Below are 16,231 nucleotides of genomic sequence, written 5' to 3'. Positions count from 1 at the left end.
CTTTATCCTCGCCTCGAGCTCAACCCAGTAACCAAAAGGAATTGGGGAAGGAGGGGGGGGGGGGGTCTCGACTTCGAACCAGCACCCGAGTGACTGGAGAAGGAGCGGCATGGGGAATAGCCATCTCCACTTCAACCGGGCACCCCGTAATAGGGGGCCGAGGAAGGAGCCATGCCGGGAGTCTCACAGGAGACCCACTTTTCTTCATCTGTAATCCGTCGGAAAAAAACGGAGTAAAAAATCTTAGGTGTGCCTCCTATGCGACACTAAGCAAAAATTGGAGAAGGCTGACGCCATCCAGGGGTGTATACTGCAGAGGAGGAGCCACAGTTAATCTTTTTCAGATTATGCATAGTGTCGCCTCCTAGTGGACAGCAGCATAACACCCATGATCCTGTGTCCCCCAATGAGGCGACAGAGTAAAACACCGTGCCTACAGGGAAGCATGGCAAAAGCTCAGATGATCTGGGGCTGCTTTGCTTCCCCTGGAATTGGAAACCATTAGTGCGAAAGGTAGAAATCCTGACATAAAGAGAAAATGTCATGTCTTCTGTGGGGAAAGCTGATGCTTGGACATTAATGGACCTTCCAACAGGACAATGATCCCAAGCATACCTCAAAGTCACAAACCAAAAAATATTAGTCGACTGGTAGATATCGCCCATGAGGTATGGCCTATGATTTCTCACTTCCAGAAGCTGGTGTCTAGCAATGCATCACATTTTTATCAGGTTATAACAGTCACGCATCACGTTTGTATCAGGTTATAACAGCTAAAGTGCTCTAGTAAAGACTCGCCATGAAGGAGCTGAATAATTCTGAAACTGCAGTGTTCATTAAAACTGACATTTTGCATTGATTTTGGAGGAACAACTTGTTATATTAGCTGTGCTAAGCCATTTCAAATTGGATAATTGCAAACAGCACAAAATTTCTAACTGTGGCTAGTAAAAAGTGATGAGTGAACATGCTCAGATAAGGTGTTATTCGAACATGCTCATATTTACTAACTGCTTGACTTTGGCGTGCTCGAATAATATGTTCGAATAATATGTTTGAGTCCCCGCGCCTGCATGTCTCACGGCTGTTCAACAGACGCGAGACATGCAAGGATTGCCCAACAAACGGTCTTACAGCCCCGAGACATGCAGCCGTGAGGACTAGAACATATTTTTTGAGTACTCAAAAGACACTTGGTTAGCACCGAACATGCTCGGATAATGCCTTTTCCGAGCACGCTCGCTCATTACTACTATTAAACTTAAGGCCCCTTTCACACATCCGTTTTTTGCCATCAGTCACAATCCGTTGGCTCGACGGATCAGTCGCAGATTAAACTGATGCGACGGATCCGTTTTTTCACTGGATCCGACTAGCGGATCTGGCTAATTAGATCCTAAAAATAAAAAAAAATAAAATCAGAGCATGCTCAGTTTAAAAAAACGGAATCGGTTGACGGATTCCGTCATTTGACGGATCCACCGCCCATAGGCTTCCATTCGAGCAAACGATGGACAGCGACGGATCCGTTGTTGTCCATTTTTTCGACGTACACAAAAAACATTACTTTGTCTGTTGTCTCCGGCCAAACAATTTTAGACGGATCCGGCAAACGACAGATGAAACGTGAGGCCATCCATCGCTAATATAAGTCTATGAGAAAAAAATGGATCCAGCGGCATTCAGTTGCAGGTTCCGTTATTTTTTTTCAAAATTCGACGGATTGCGACTGATAGCAAAAAACTGATGTGTGAAAGGGGCCTTATTTGGAATTGGGGTTGAATACTTTTGATTGCAGCTGTAGCTAGATACAGACAGATCGGTATGCTCACCACTGATGGGTCAATTTGTGCTAGTAGTCTAGGGTTATTCTGTTCAACAGCTTCCAGACACTGAAACATGGCTGTGACATGAATGTCACTCATCAGAAAGGCAGAATCTTCAGGGGTGAGAAAATATAGTGTACGGTTACATTACTTGGGACATTTAACATTTTTCACCAGTTTATCTTGACTGCTTGAACCACTATTATGCATAACCTACGTGTATACAGCAAGGCCAAATTAAAAAGTCCGTGAGGCACGGGCTGTGCTGGATCGCAATACCTGACCCGACCCTTGGTTCTCTTGACCCGAGACAAGTTACTGTATTCTGTGGATTACAAGACGCACCCTAAATTTTGGGGAGGAAAATAGAAAAACATTTTTTTTTTTAATAAAAATGTTGGTGCGTGTTATAATCTTTCACGGTAGCTTCCCTGAAGGGTGACGGAGGAGGGTCGCTGCTGCAGAAACTGGGGGAGATGCTGCAGGCCTCAGGCTGGTAGGACGGGGTGAGTACATAAAGTATTTTTCAGCTCACCTGTCCACTCTGTGAATGGCGGCCATCCCAGGAAAAGGACGGGGTGTTCGGCGATGCTGGGGCTCCATCAACATTTTGTGAAAGCCTGGCACCTTACATACTTTTTATTGTGGTGGACTCGGGGAAAATGTCCACCATAGGCAGCGCATGTGCAACTGAGGTATTGGGAGCCGAGATCCCAGTGTGTGCATGCGCCGCCTCTGGTGAACATTTTCCCGGAGTCCACCACAATAATGAATATGGAAAGTGCGGGGCTCAGGCTGTCACAAAATGTCGTCCAAGCCACCACATTGTTGAACACCCTATCCTACCAGCCTGGGGCCTGCAGCATCGCCCCACTCCTTCCTCCACCAGAAGCTTTTTGCAGCAGCGACCATGGAACCCAGCTCCACCGCAGCTACAATTTGGATTGAGGGTGGGGGAGTGAGTCTTATAATCCAAAATATACGGTATTCATATACGCCTATAGAAATGAGCTCAGGTCAGGAGACCCAGTTGTCGGACCATGTTTTGCAATCCGAGTACTGCACGTGTTTCACAGACATGGGCATTCAGCCTTACTAGAAAAATCAGTGTTGATTTCTTTCTCTATGAAGAGCCTTCATCTTCACAGAGAAAAAGAAAGGCACTTATCTTCTACAGTGGCATGAAAAAGTTTGGACACCCATCGTCAAAATTTCTGTTATTGTGAACAGTTAAGCAAGTTGAAGATGTCACCAAACCCACACAATACTACTTGCCACAAGAAAAGGCTGAATTTACACTGGCCAACCATGGGCATTAAATGATCCTCAATTGGCTACTCTTAAGCCAATTGGCAGTGGTTATATCACCTTTATAGGAAGGCCGACCACGATCCCATGGGCACAGAATGATTGTTAATTGCATAGCCTGTCATGGTTCTCGGCAGCACAGGCTCCGCTTACAGAGGTTGATGTGCTGCCGAGAATGAATTTTTGAGCAAGCATTTTCTGCTTTTCTTGGGTAGTTGGTGACCTATTTAAACAGGTTTATAATCACGAAATGAGAGTTCCTATGGTAGAGGCACCATAAGTGGGAAACTGTGCTGTATATAGATGTCTGAAAGTTACCGCAGCTTGTCCTCCATGGGAACTGTGCACAGTATATACTGTATACTCTAATAGATACAAATAATGATTCCACCTAATATCAAAATCAGTGACCCAGCAACACTGGTCTTATCACGTATAATAGTCCTGGTTGCTCCTCCATCAGTCTCTGCTGGCAGAAACCAATGCAGAAAGCTAGACTCAGTCCATGCCAATAAGCATCTCATATTAGCCTACATCCCGGGAGCTGAAGGACATAAATATGTGTGGAGCTGCCGAGATGACTGGGAGGGGCGAAGTGAGGCTAGAAATCTGGAGAAACTCCTTGCTGACCAAGTTGGTGGAAGGTGGCAGACTGATCACAGGTGGAGACCCAGGGAGGTACTACGATACCAGGCTTATTACCGGAGTAGAACTTCTTGGTGTACTGTCGGTTACCAAGAAGGACCTTGAGTTGTGCCGAGAGACTGTGAAATTGCAGGCTATGCTGTAACCATAACTTGCCGCTGTCCTCACAGGTTCCATCGCCATTCCTCTGGCTGTTTTCACAGTATAGGAGAAACTAGATAAAGAAGCAAAGAAACCTTTTCAGACACAGAAAAATCACTTCTCTGCCTTAAACTTTGAGGGTTGTGATGACTTTCATCCTATAAGAATGACCAAATTCTTTGAACTAGCCGAGGAGTAGAGGATAGAATAAAGAAACACGCTTTGTCTCCAGACACCCCTGCAGCTTCAATACAGCTAGTACTGCCAGTGATGACACCTTAGCAATCATTTATGTGACCGCTGCTGTCAATCACTGGCCTCATCAGTCATAAGTTGTACATGTAAGCGTCACCACGTAGGCCACAGATTGGCTACCTTAGGCGAACGATGGACGGGAAGCCATCACCTTCAGAAACAAATAGACTTGCCCATCTTGGCTGCTTTCTTCCAAAAGGGTCATTCCACATCAAGTGGACCAGTTTTAAAAATCGTCCCCACTCGACCTTCTCCGATTTTGCTGAAAATTTATAAGGATGTACATGTATGTTTGAAAAGAGGTTCTGTAAATTTTTAGGGCCAGATCTCAAATACATTGGGCACTGCTGACCTTTCACTGGAGGTTCCACCAAGCCTGTGGCTTCAGCTAAGAGGATTTTGCAAACTTTGGCACATAGCCATTAGAGTTCTATACTGGCTATGATGCTGAAATTTGGCATACTAGCTCAACTTTTGCTGCTAAACACGATAAAATTATTACCGGCTATGACAAAACAATATTTCGGCCACAATTTTGTGTCAAAGTAGCTTGAAAAACGCGTCGCATAAAATTTATGCCAAACTTTGCCCATATATAACTCAAGACCAAAAACCAATAGTAACTGGTGATTTGCCCTGTACACCAAACATCTACATGACTTTGCATTGGTGCAATATCACGGTCAAAGCATATGTATTTGTGGAAATATTCACACCCACATATGATGAAAAACTTAAAAAAAACGAATTTTACCTATTTTTAGGTCAAATTTCTCAAAAAGGGTACCCCTAAAATATATTAATTCTGATATCATTAGAAAGAGCACATTTTTCTCTACAAGGATCATTGGGGTTTTTTTTGGAGTCTCTCAGTTTAAGAAATGAAAAATGCCACTGAACATGGTGTTATTTATTAATACGCAATGAATGGTAACTGCACTATTCAAACCCTTGCGTTGGTCCATGGTGGTTATACCACAACCAATTCCCTAAGAATTGGTATTATAATCCTATTAAGAGTTGTAATAATGCTGTATTTCGAGAATTTGCAGCCCCATCGCCTAGGAGCCATGGCCGATAGCCGTGCAAGGCGAGCCTCGGGCGGTATCTTTATCGCAGGTTCCGAAGCCTGAGGGTGGGTGTCTTTGCCTAGGATCCCAAGCCTAATATTGGGTATCTTTTGTTGGTTCCCAAGCCATAATGTTCAGTCTAAGTGGTCTGGAATTGTTGCTGAATTTGCAACATAATTGGTTCACAGAAGCTGTATTGTCGGCCCATTGCTGTCCAAAAAGGTCCAAATCTTGACATTGGCACCTAAAAGTTGGTCCATTAAGACTATATCAGACGAATTCGGTGTCTCTGAACGAATGGTCAAACAAGCTCGAAAGCTTAAATGTGAACATGGGATCTTAGCCTTACCTAGAATCAAGTGTGGCAAGAAAGTTTCCGAGGAAGTGAAGAAAAAGGTGCAGGCATTTTTTGAGGATGATGAATTCAGTCGAATGTGCCCTGGTAAAAAAGACTATGTATCAGTGCGAATAGCAGGAGAAAAAAAGCAGATGCAAAAGTGACTATTACTGAGCAATATGAGGGAAATGTTTGTTGCCTATCGGGATCGGAATGGCCCTGAAATTGGATTTTCCAAGTTGTGTGAGCTTCGGCCAAAGTGGTGCGTAACCGTTGGATCTGCTGGAACACATTCCGTTTGTGTGTACCATTCACCAAAATGTCAAACTAATGCTTGCAGCATGCCCAATCAATGATGACTACAAAGAGCTCATATGCAAAATGGTCTGTGGAATTGAATCCAAGGACTGTATGCTTGGCCGTTGTGATAAATGCCCGGGTCCTGAAGTTTTAAAAGAATTTCTAGTCAATGTGTTTGTCAACAGGGACCCTGAAGATATTATTGAGTTCAAACAATGGATTCACACTGATCGAGACACGAAACAACTGGCTATAGAAGATTTAATTGAAGAATTGGTTTTGAAAATTTCTAAACTTTGTAGCCATCACTACATCGCCAAGCATCAAAGTTGATATCTGAAATCGTTGAAGGAAAATCTGAGACCTGGAGAGCTTGTGATCCTTATGGACTTTGCTGAAAATTACTCATTTATTGTTCAAGATGCCATTCAAGGTTTTCACTGGGAAAATAGTCAAGCTGCAGTACACCCATGTGTAATTTACTTCAAGGAGTTAAATGGTGAAGCTGTGCAGAACATCAGCTTGTGCATAATCAGTGATTGCTCACAACATGACACGGTTGCAGTCCACACTTTCTTAACAGTAGTTGTGGAGTATCTCAAGACTCATCTATGGGATTCGTCATATCCACTACTTCAGCGATGGATCTGCAGCCCAGTACAAAAATTTCAAAAATTTTCTCTACTTGTGCCACCACAATGCTGATTTCAATATCAGCGTTGAATGGAATTTTTTTGGTACTAGTCATGGAAAGTCGCCCTGTGATGGGATTGGAGGGACAGCAAAGAGGTTGGCAGCTCGTGCCAGTCTTCCAACGCCCAACTGAAAACCAAATACTGAACCCGGTGGATTTATTCAACTTTTGCAACGAGCAACTGCATGGAATCAAGTTTTTTTTTTGTTCCAAAAGAAAAAATTGACGAAATACGGGTAGTTCAAGAGGAAAGGTTCAAAGATGGACATACGATTGCTGGAACAAGAGAAAATCACCAGTTTGTGCCAATTGATGACAAAAAAAGATTTGCATTTCAAGGGTGTCAAATGACCCATCATCTTTCATTGCCCATGTAGATAGATCTGTCAGATCAGAAATGCCTTTTGTGCCAATTGCTAACCTCCAGCCAGGGCAATACATTGCCTGCATTTACGATATGAACTGGTGGATTGGAAATATTTCTGAAATTTCAGTCGACAAGCATGATGCATTAATAAATTTTATGCATCCTCATGGACCAGCTAACTTCTTTCACTGGCCTGTGAGAAATGATACATGCTGGATTCCCGAGCAGTCAATCATTGCAATAATTTCAGCACAGCTGCAACAGCAATGGGCCGACAATACAGCTTCTCTGAACCGATTATGTTGCAAATTCAGCAACAATTCCAGACCACTTAGACTGAACATTATGGCTTGGGAACCAACAAAAGATACCCAATATTAGGCTTGGGTTCTTAGGCAAAGACACCCACCCTCAGGCTTCGGAACCTGCGATAAAGAGACCGCCCGAGCTCGCCTTGCACGGCTATCGGCCACGGCTCCTAGGCGATGGGGCTGCCAATTCTCGATAGACAGCATTATTACAATTCTTAATAGGATTATAATACCAATTCTTAGGGAATTGGTTGTGGTATAACCACCATGGACCAACGCAAGGGTTTGAATAGTGCAGTTACCATTCATTGCGTATTAATAAATAACACCATGTTCAGTGGCATTTTTCATTTCTTAAACTGAGAGACTCCAAAAAAACCCCAATGATCCTTGTAGAGAAAAATGTGCTCTTTCTAATGATATCAGAATTAATATATTTTAGGGGTACCCTTTTTGAGAAATGTGACCTAAAAATAGGTAAAATTCGTTTTTTTTTTAAGTTTTTCATCATATGTGGGTGTGAATATTTCCACAAATACATATGCTTTGACCGTGATATTGCAGCAATGCAAAGTCATGTAGATGTTTGGTGTACAGGGCAAATCACCAGTTACTATTGGTTTTTGGTCTTGAGTTATATATGGGCAAAGTTTGGCATAAATTTTATGCGACGCGTTTTTCAAGCTACTTTGACACAAAATTGCGGCCGAAATATTGTTTTGTCATAGCCGGTAATAATTTTATCGTGTTTAGCAGCAAAAGTTGAGCTAGTATGCCAAATTTCAGCATCATAGCCAGTATAGAACTCTAATGGCTATGTGCCAAAGTTTGCAAAATCCTCTTAGCTGAAGCCACAGGCTTGGTGGAACCTCCAGTGAAAGGTCAACAGTGCCCAATGTATTTGAGATCTGGCCCTAAAAATTTACAGAACCTCTTTTCAAACATACATGTACATCCTTATAAATTTTCAGCAAAATCTGAGAAGGTCGAGTGGGGACCACTGGTCCACTTGACATAGAATGACCCAAAAGCAAAGCAAAAACTGTAGGTTGTAATTCAGCCTCATTCACTTTAAAAACAACCAGAACAATTGTAATATTTTATCTTGTGGTATGGTTGTGTTGTAATAATTTGATGTGCGCTGAGAGATGAAGCCACATGTTAATTAGCCTGGCAGTGCATTGGGGTGTGATTAACTGTACTGACATGTCCTTAAAGGGAACCTGCCATGTAAAAATATAACATTATTAACCTGTAGATGAGGCCCATATCTGCAGGTTAATAGCGTTTTTTTTTTTTTTTTTACATGACAGGTTCCCTTTAATGCACTTCCAGGCTAATTTTGCGAGGCAACATCAAAGATTTATTTTCTCAGTGCTGGCCTGAGTATAAAATCATTTTTCTTGTTGTTCCATGACTTATAACCTTACCACCAGTTTAATAAATCATACTGACAATCTCTAATTGAGGAGTCAATAAGGGCTCATTCAGACATCAGTTCTTCGACGTAGGAGAAAAAAGGACCACGTTTCATTAGGCCTTATTCACACATCAGTATTTGTATGGAAAAACCAGAAGTGTCTCCAAAACACAGAACAGGTGTAAATCTTCAGTTTTCTCTAAGCTCCATTCCTGGTTTTGGCATACAAACACTGGTGTAAAGTAACAGACACGTGAATGAGGCCTTGGGGTCCGTTCCCACGATCAGTTTTAATGAAGCTGAATTTCCGCATCATTTTGACATTTTGTGACGAATGCGTTTTTGTCTCTCTTTGGTATGTTAGCTAAATATGGGGTGGATAGATAAATAGATATCAGTCAGATAATTTGTGCCTTGGATGTGTTTACAGTACTTGGTAATAAAAAAAAAAACGATGTGCGGTTCCCACCTATTTTTCATAACCAGCAAAGATAAAGCAGACAGCTTCGAGCTTATATTATCAGGCTGGGAAGAGCCATGGATATTGTGCCCTCACCAGCCTAAAAATACCAGCCCTCAGGAGCCCGAGCGCTTTGCCCGACACTTCCAGACTTCCCTGGTGAAGTGGCAATTGGGGTAATGGGAGATGGGGTTGATGACAGCTGTGATCTGTCAAAAATCACATTTGCCTTCAAACCCTGGTGTTAGTAATGGAGAGGTGTCTATCACACACCCCCATTACTAACCCAGTAATGAAAAGAAACAGAAAAATAGTTTATTTGAATATATTTGTATTAATCCCATCTATTTGCTTGTACTGTAAATGCAGCGTTTTGGATACAGCGAAAATACGCTGTGTCCAGAAAGCTAGTAGCACTGATCGTGGGAACGTACCCTTGGTGATTTTCAATAGTGCCATCAGATTTTCAGCAGCTTTTTTTCCACTAATAACAAAAAAAAAAAAACACATTTTCTCCACATTTTCCGCTCAGTCAGTGAAAAACAGAGAGCACAAGGATGGCATCCGAGTGCAGCCAATATTTTACATGGACCCATAGACTTTAATTGCAGAGTTTGATACAACACTCATATCATTATCAGACATGTCTGCACAACGTTGCATTGACCACTCAACTTCATTATATAACGTGCTGAAAAATGTGGAAAGAAATTCCAAGTCCAGTGACATGGTGGTGGGTTGGGGCAGGGGCGTACAGAGAAGTCATGGGGCCCCATAGCAGAAGTTCTAATCCCCTCAGGGGACCTGAATCTGTGATCATATGATTGTTCTATATACTGCTGAACTATTGTATTGTAGTATATAGACAAAATGGCACTCGTATGAAGCTCCGGCCCAAGCTAGACTTCTCAGGAAGACAAAGATGGCAGCCATCAGGGCTTTTAGCAGGCCGATGGCACCTTAACAACCCATTGGCATCCTGTAATCCTAAGTGATCGCAGGGGGCTGAGGAGAGATGGTGTGTGCAACTATCGGCAATCGTATCATTTAAATGGTTAAACAGCAGCTGTCAGAGAAAGCTCTGGTTGCTGCTGCTACAACCGGCATCTGTAGCATATGATGCAGGCTCAGCTCCTGAGACCGCTCCCATCCATGAGGGCCTGCCATAGGAAGCACTATTACATCTGATGTCGGGAAAGGGTTAAGAAACACAGGTAAAATTCAGGAGTATAATATGGATCATTATAATAAATATACTTTGGACTACATGTGGATGACTTCTATTATAATTATTCTATACACATAAGAATAGCATCTGGTGAACTGTGGACACCAACATTTGTGACCATCTGCTCAGGTAACATATTGCTTTATTCTTACCTGCTCCACCTGAGGAGACGATCCAGGGAAGAGTCGTGGGCTGCTCTTCACAAAATTCCAGTAGTTCTGCTGCTTGTTGTAGACCTGAAACAAAACAATGGGATAACATCCATCTAATGGCTGCAGTCTGGAGCTGGTGCTGGGCTAAGAAGTAGTGAAGAGCGAACGTACTCGGATAACGTATCATCTGAGCATGCTCGGATAGCGTATCATCTGAGCATGCTCAGGTGTGATAAGAGCACGTACAAGATAGTCGGATAACAAGCTTGAGTCCCCGCGGCTGCATGATTCACGGATGTTAGACAGCAGCAACACAAGCAGGGATTGCCTAACCAGCCACTGGGTGGCGCTCATAGAAAATTGGCTATGACAACCACAGGGGTCTCCTGCAGACCCCGGATTGTCTTGCCAACCCATCGGCGACCCATGGTCATGTGACACGGGTGGGGTTTGTGACACGCTTCCAGCGAGTGCATGTTAAATGCTGCTGTCAGAGATTCACAGCGGTATTTAACATGGTAACAGCCGCAGGTGGATCGAGATTCCACCCGCAGATGTTAAGGGACACATGTCAGCTGATCAAATCAGCGGAAAAGTGCCGGAACCCACATCAAAAGGGGAGACACGACATGCGCCGTATATATATGCAAATGTGGTGAAGGGGTTAAAGGGAATTTGTCACTAGGTTTTTGCTATGTGTCACTTATTGGGCTGCTTGCTGCAGTTTTGCTAAAATCACGATCTTCTCTGCTGCAGATCAACCAGTTCCCTGAATGCTGAGCTCTGTATAACGCGCCCACATCATTGCTTGGCAGCAGTCTTTGTACACTGTATATAGGCAGAAAGCTGACAATCAGGGGTGGTGTGGGGATATACAGAGCTCATGAATATGGAGGCTTACATGGCAAGTTTACTATTTAACAGTCCTCTGGTGATAATCTCCTGCTGATAAAACTGTGATTTTATCTAAACTACAGCAAGCAGCCCAGTAAGTGACAGCACTGGAATCAAGATCTCTCTCTACACTATGTTGCTCTCAGATTAGGTGGCAAAAACCTGGTGACAGATTCATTTTAAGTGGTTAGAAAGCGTGAGAAAGCTCCCTGTGTCACCCAAGCTCCCTTTCCACGATGCGATATAGCAGCCATGGACATAAGGTTTCTCTTGGAGTAACCCCATTAAGATTTCGCTGGCGATATAGTTGTGAAGCTAGGTTCACACTTGTCCCATCACTGAACAGTATCATTGAATGCTGAACTCTAGTGTGACCCTAGCCTAACAATTCCCGAGTACTGCTCCGTTCTGCACTAGCACACTAGTCATGGTTACACCTGGCACACCAGATCAGTACCCCATTTTATCTAGATTCCATCCAGACAGATGGGATAGCATTGTTCCATTATTATGTTTAAGGGACGCGATATTACCTGATCACACATAAGTCCATGCTGAAGGATGCTGCTCATGTCTCGGCAAAGTCTCTGAAGACCACCATACTTCGACCACACATTTCGGCTGTTGCCCGATACCAGACCTTCCACGGTGGTTTTCAGATTGTCCAGGAGCCACCAGTGCTCATCCCTGTTGAAGATTGGCACAAACGCGTTTTATCATCATGAGTAAGAACAAAGGAAAAAAGCCAAGCTGCACAGGAACCTAGAGAAACCCTGGCTGACCACAACAATTTCTGAGCAACTAACGTCGCTAGAAATGTAATATGCAAATTGCCTCTTCTGAGAAAAAGAGGACTTAAACTCTATAGCGCCACCTGTTGGAAGTAGCGATCCTACAAGTCACAATCAACCCTTTAATGAGTCATGCAATATGACTTAGTCACTCATCTGAAGGTCTTCTACAGAATCTACGGGTGTGAAGTCAGGGCGAAAATACAAATGCCAGCTGCTTACTGCATATCTGACATGTGGAAGGCAGCTCGGTCAAGTGTCTGTGACGAAGGTCTGCAGACGAAGGTCTGCAGATATCGGTCAATGGAAATCCAATACAACAGGCCAATTCTCGCCTTTCCCTGGAGTTTGGTTTGAGTTTTTAGGTCTGAAAATAAGGTGAAAACCCCAAAGTATGGCGTCAAAAAGCACAAACAGAAAACGTATGGTCTATCTGTAATGTATATAAGGGAAATAGCAGTAACTTTATATTGTCTGCCGGTGGGTTTCCTGAATTATCGGCTCTGCTTTGGTCCTTTTTGACCTGGACAATGACTTACTGAATTGTGAGGTGAGAAGTCAGTTCCTCTTCATTTTCAATCCCAAGGGCAGATGCAGGCGACTGTATTTTCGCTCATCCAAGAGAATCGGGTCAATTGTGCAAATCACACTATGATCCAACTCTGCTCAGAGTTCGATTATGAAATTGGATCCGATTCTCTCAGATGATAAGATAAAGAGGGGCAGCACAGTGGCTCAGTGGTTAGCACTGCAGCCTTGCAGAACTGGGGTCCTGAGTTCAGATCCCACCAAGGACATCTGCAAGGAGTTTGTATGTTCTCCCTGTGTTTGCGAGGGTTTCCTCCAGTTTCCTCTAACACTCCAAAGACCGAGATAGGGAATATAGATTATGAGCCCCAATGGGGATGGTGTTGATAATGTATGTGAAGAACTGTGGAATTAATGGTTCTGTATGAGTAAAATTGCTTTGTTGACTGATAGTAATAAGTCACTTGGCACTCAAATGGTTTATTTCAGATGGGGTCATTCCATATCAAGTGATCCAAATATGAATATTGTTTTTACCTGACGTCTTTAGATTTTTTTTATTTTTTGTTTTTATGAAGTACAACTTTAGTTACCGTAATTACAAATTAAAAGTTTAGAATTTTTTTCTTCATCAGTTAATTTTTTACAGATTTTTAAAGTTTTAAAAAAGCACAGATTTTGGCCTGGTATGGCTTTACATTTTTTATCATATCTTGGGCTATCATTAAGATATAGAGGTGGGAGAGGCATCATTTTTCTCAGAACGGTACCGGCTTTCATTTGATATGTCACAAGACTATGTTTCTTTATATTTTGTTTTGGTGAAATCAAATTAAACATTTTGATGCGCAATTCTGAAAAAAACGTATGTTTTAAAATTGTGAAAACATGCATGTGTGTTACTTGTGTCCTTGTTTATATTTGTACAGGGATTCATCTTGGGACCTATCAAATTTGTATTTTTTTTTAAGCCTTGAATCATCTGATTTTATGTTTGTGTGAGCTTCTTCCCTTTTTCTTTTCAAATTACAACTTATTGCATTCAGCATTTATATGTAACAATAAAGAAACACAAAAAACAAATACCGAAGTGCCAGAATAAATACATCTTAATCATCATAACAACTGGCTCAGCATTTTCAACCTGAATTCATTGAACAAGCCAAAAGAAAAAACGTGATCACATCCTCAAGTGTGATTTTCTAAATACAGTCTCATCCTAATTATGTTAAAAACAAGATTAAAAGAACCAATATTTTTACCACCTATTTATACATGGAACAATTTTTTTTCTACTATATCACTAAACATGTCATTTCTGAAGTGTTTAAGAAGAATAGTACAGTAGTTAAATCCTCGTACTATAAAATATGAACTAATCAAACAATTAGTAGTAGGCTTTTGCACTGGTCTTCTATCATCAATGTGTCCCTTCTAGCGGATGAAATGTCATCTTGCCCATAAGTGCTCACTAGCAATGGCCGTTTCCTTCTGTGTCAGAGTATGTGCGGCTGTCATGGTGCTCGGCTCCACCTGAGTTATATCTGTTTTTTGTTCACTTTTACAATGTCTGATTTTCTTGGATACACAAAGGACGGCGCTGGACCAGAAGGTGCAGAAAAGTCCTTTCTACGTCTTCATTTTCACAATCTTTGGAGAGTCCAGTAGCCGTCAGTGCTAATTATATTCACAGGTCACATAGGCAGTTGTGTCATCCATTGCCGATCTTGTGCCGCCTTCTACCACGTCATGGACGTCACTGTCTTTATTTCCACTACATGGGATGACAGTCCGGTATTGCTGAGTCCCTGTGATGGGTTCTGATTCCTGTACAATACATGAACTGGATGTTAAGAGTATTTTTCTCCCTCCATTTGAGGAGTTGCCTGGGTGATAAGACTTGGTGTGAATCTGGCCTGTGGAGGCCGGAGCTGCCGGCCTGTCATCTGCTCTGCAGTCACCGTCTACCCCTGGTCATCCTCAGCCCTAACAAAGCTTCTCCTCTGTCCTCTCCTGCTTCTATGTGGTAACATAATAAAATAATACAGGAATATCTAACAATCATGGATTATTTGGTAAATCTAGACCCCACACTTCTACACCACAGGCTGAACAGACCTGAAATCAAGATTTTTGAACTGACACTGTAATATTTTTATTTTTTAAAATATGATCCCATCACGATCCCAGCTTGTATTTTGGTGCAGAAGTGGCTAGGAGCATAACAGGCACATGTGCAGTTTTTGAAATATTTAAATTAAACGTTTTTTTTCGGAAATGGGTTTTAAAGTTTTGCGCTTGCGTTCACATAGGTAAAATATTATCAAAGATACTCTTGTGACATATCTGGTGAAAGCATGTACAGTTCTGAGTAGAATGGTGTTTATTTTGTTTCTCTATCTCTTTTCTAGCCTGAGTTATGGGGAGAAATGTAAGGGCAGGCAACACCGAAATTCACACTTTTTCCGAACTTTGAAAATCAATAAAAAATAAAAAAAAATATCTAGAATTTTTTTTTCTTCACATTTTGCATTCTCTGACAAACTATTACCAAATACCAAAATCTCAAAAGAATTAAAAATATAGTGGTAAAAATCATTGGTTCACTTGACATGGAATGACCCGATGAAAAAAGTGAACATCCCATTTATTTGTGCATCCAGTTCAAAGATTATTTAAACGTTTTCGGTCAAATCACAAGACCTTCATCAGAAATATCTTTAACAAAACTGGAAGCATAGGACAATGAGGTATATGAGCCTAGGCAACCCGGGATGGAAAGCGCACCTGGAGCGTCTCAGATCCTTGAAGAGAGAGGGAGGGCGTGTATCCGCCGCTGCATATGGCACTCATAGACGTCCGGTCCGTCACGCTGTGTGGAGTGATCCCGGGGGCTCCAGGTGCGCTTTCCATCCCGGGTTGCCTAGGCTCATATACCTCATTGTCCTATGCTTCCAGTTTTGTTAAAGATATTTCTGATGAAGGTCTTGTGATTTGACCGAAAACGTTTAAATAATCTTTGAACTGGATGCACAAATAAATGGGATGTTCACTTTTTTCATCTGAAAGAAACCATTTGAGTGCCAAGTGACTTATTACTATTGGATTGACGGGCTGGAAACCTGACTTGGGCACCACACAGGATCCTTGAGTGCCGTGTGTTTTGTCTTTATCTGCTTTGTTGACTGGTCTGGTCGAGTGTGATTCGAATATCGTATCAAACTCGGGCATGCTGCAATTTTTTATTTTATTTTATTTATTTTTTTACCAGACAAGTTCTGTTTAAGGACAAAAAAAAAATCTTACGTGCACGGCCCCATAGCATAACATTGGTCTGAGTGCGATCAGATGTTCAGTTGGATCACAGTCGAATCGATAATACTGTCACATGCACGAGCCCTTAATGTTACTCTCATAAGAATACATGAAGTGAACCCACAGCCCACACAAAGTACACCACACACATTAGACCAATATTGGACGAACCTGCGGGTTTTGGTTGGC

The 16,231-nt window shown here is 42.2% G+C and overlaps 1 protein-coding gene across 2 annotated transcripts in view; it reads right to left on the bottom strand.

Moving 5' to 3' along the window:
• The window catches only part of RUBCN (rubicon autophagy regulator), a 58,493-nt gene that overhangs the window by 35,185 nt on the left and 7,077 nt on the right, over positions 1-16,231 (bottom strand). For both annotated transcript variants that reach the window (XM_077290214.1, XM_077290213.1), the window contains exons 2-5: positions 11,942-12,095; positions 10,515-10,598; positions 3,837-3,993; positions 1,833-1,939 (exon numbers count right to left, since the gene is read on the bottom strand). In XM_077290214.1, the coding sequence (XP_077146329.1) occupies positions 1,833-1,939; positions 3,837-3,993; positions 10,515-10,598; positions 11,942-12,095 (502 nt within the window). The remainder of the gene's footprint in view (positions 1-1,832; positions 1,940-3,836; positions 3,994-10,514; positions 10,599-11,941; positions 12,096-16,231) is intronic.

The sequence above is a fragment of the Ranitomeya variabilis genome, chromosome 2 (assembly GCF_051348905.1).
Source record: "Ranitomeya variabilis isolate aRanVar5 chromosome 2, aRanVar5.hap1, whole genome shotgun sequence".
Lineage (NCBI taxonomy): Eukaryota > Metazoa > Chordata > Amphibia > Anura > Dendrobatidae > Ranitomeya > Ranitomeya variabilis.
Note: the sequence above shows the minus strand (reverse complement) of the source record. Positions and strands in the feature narration are given on the sequence as shown.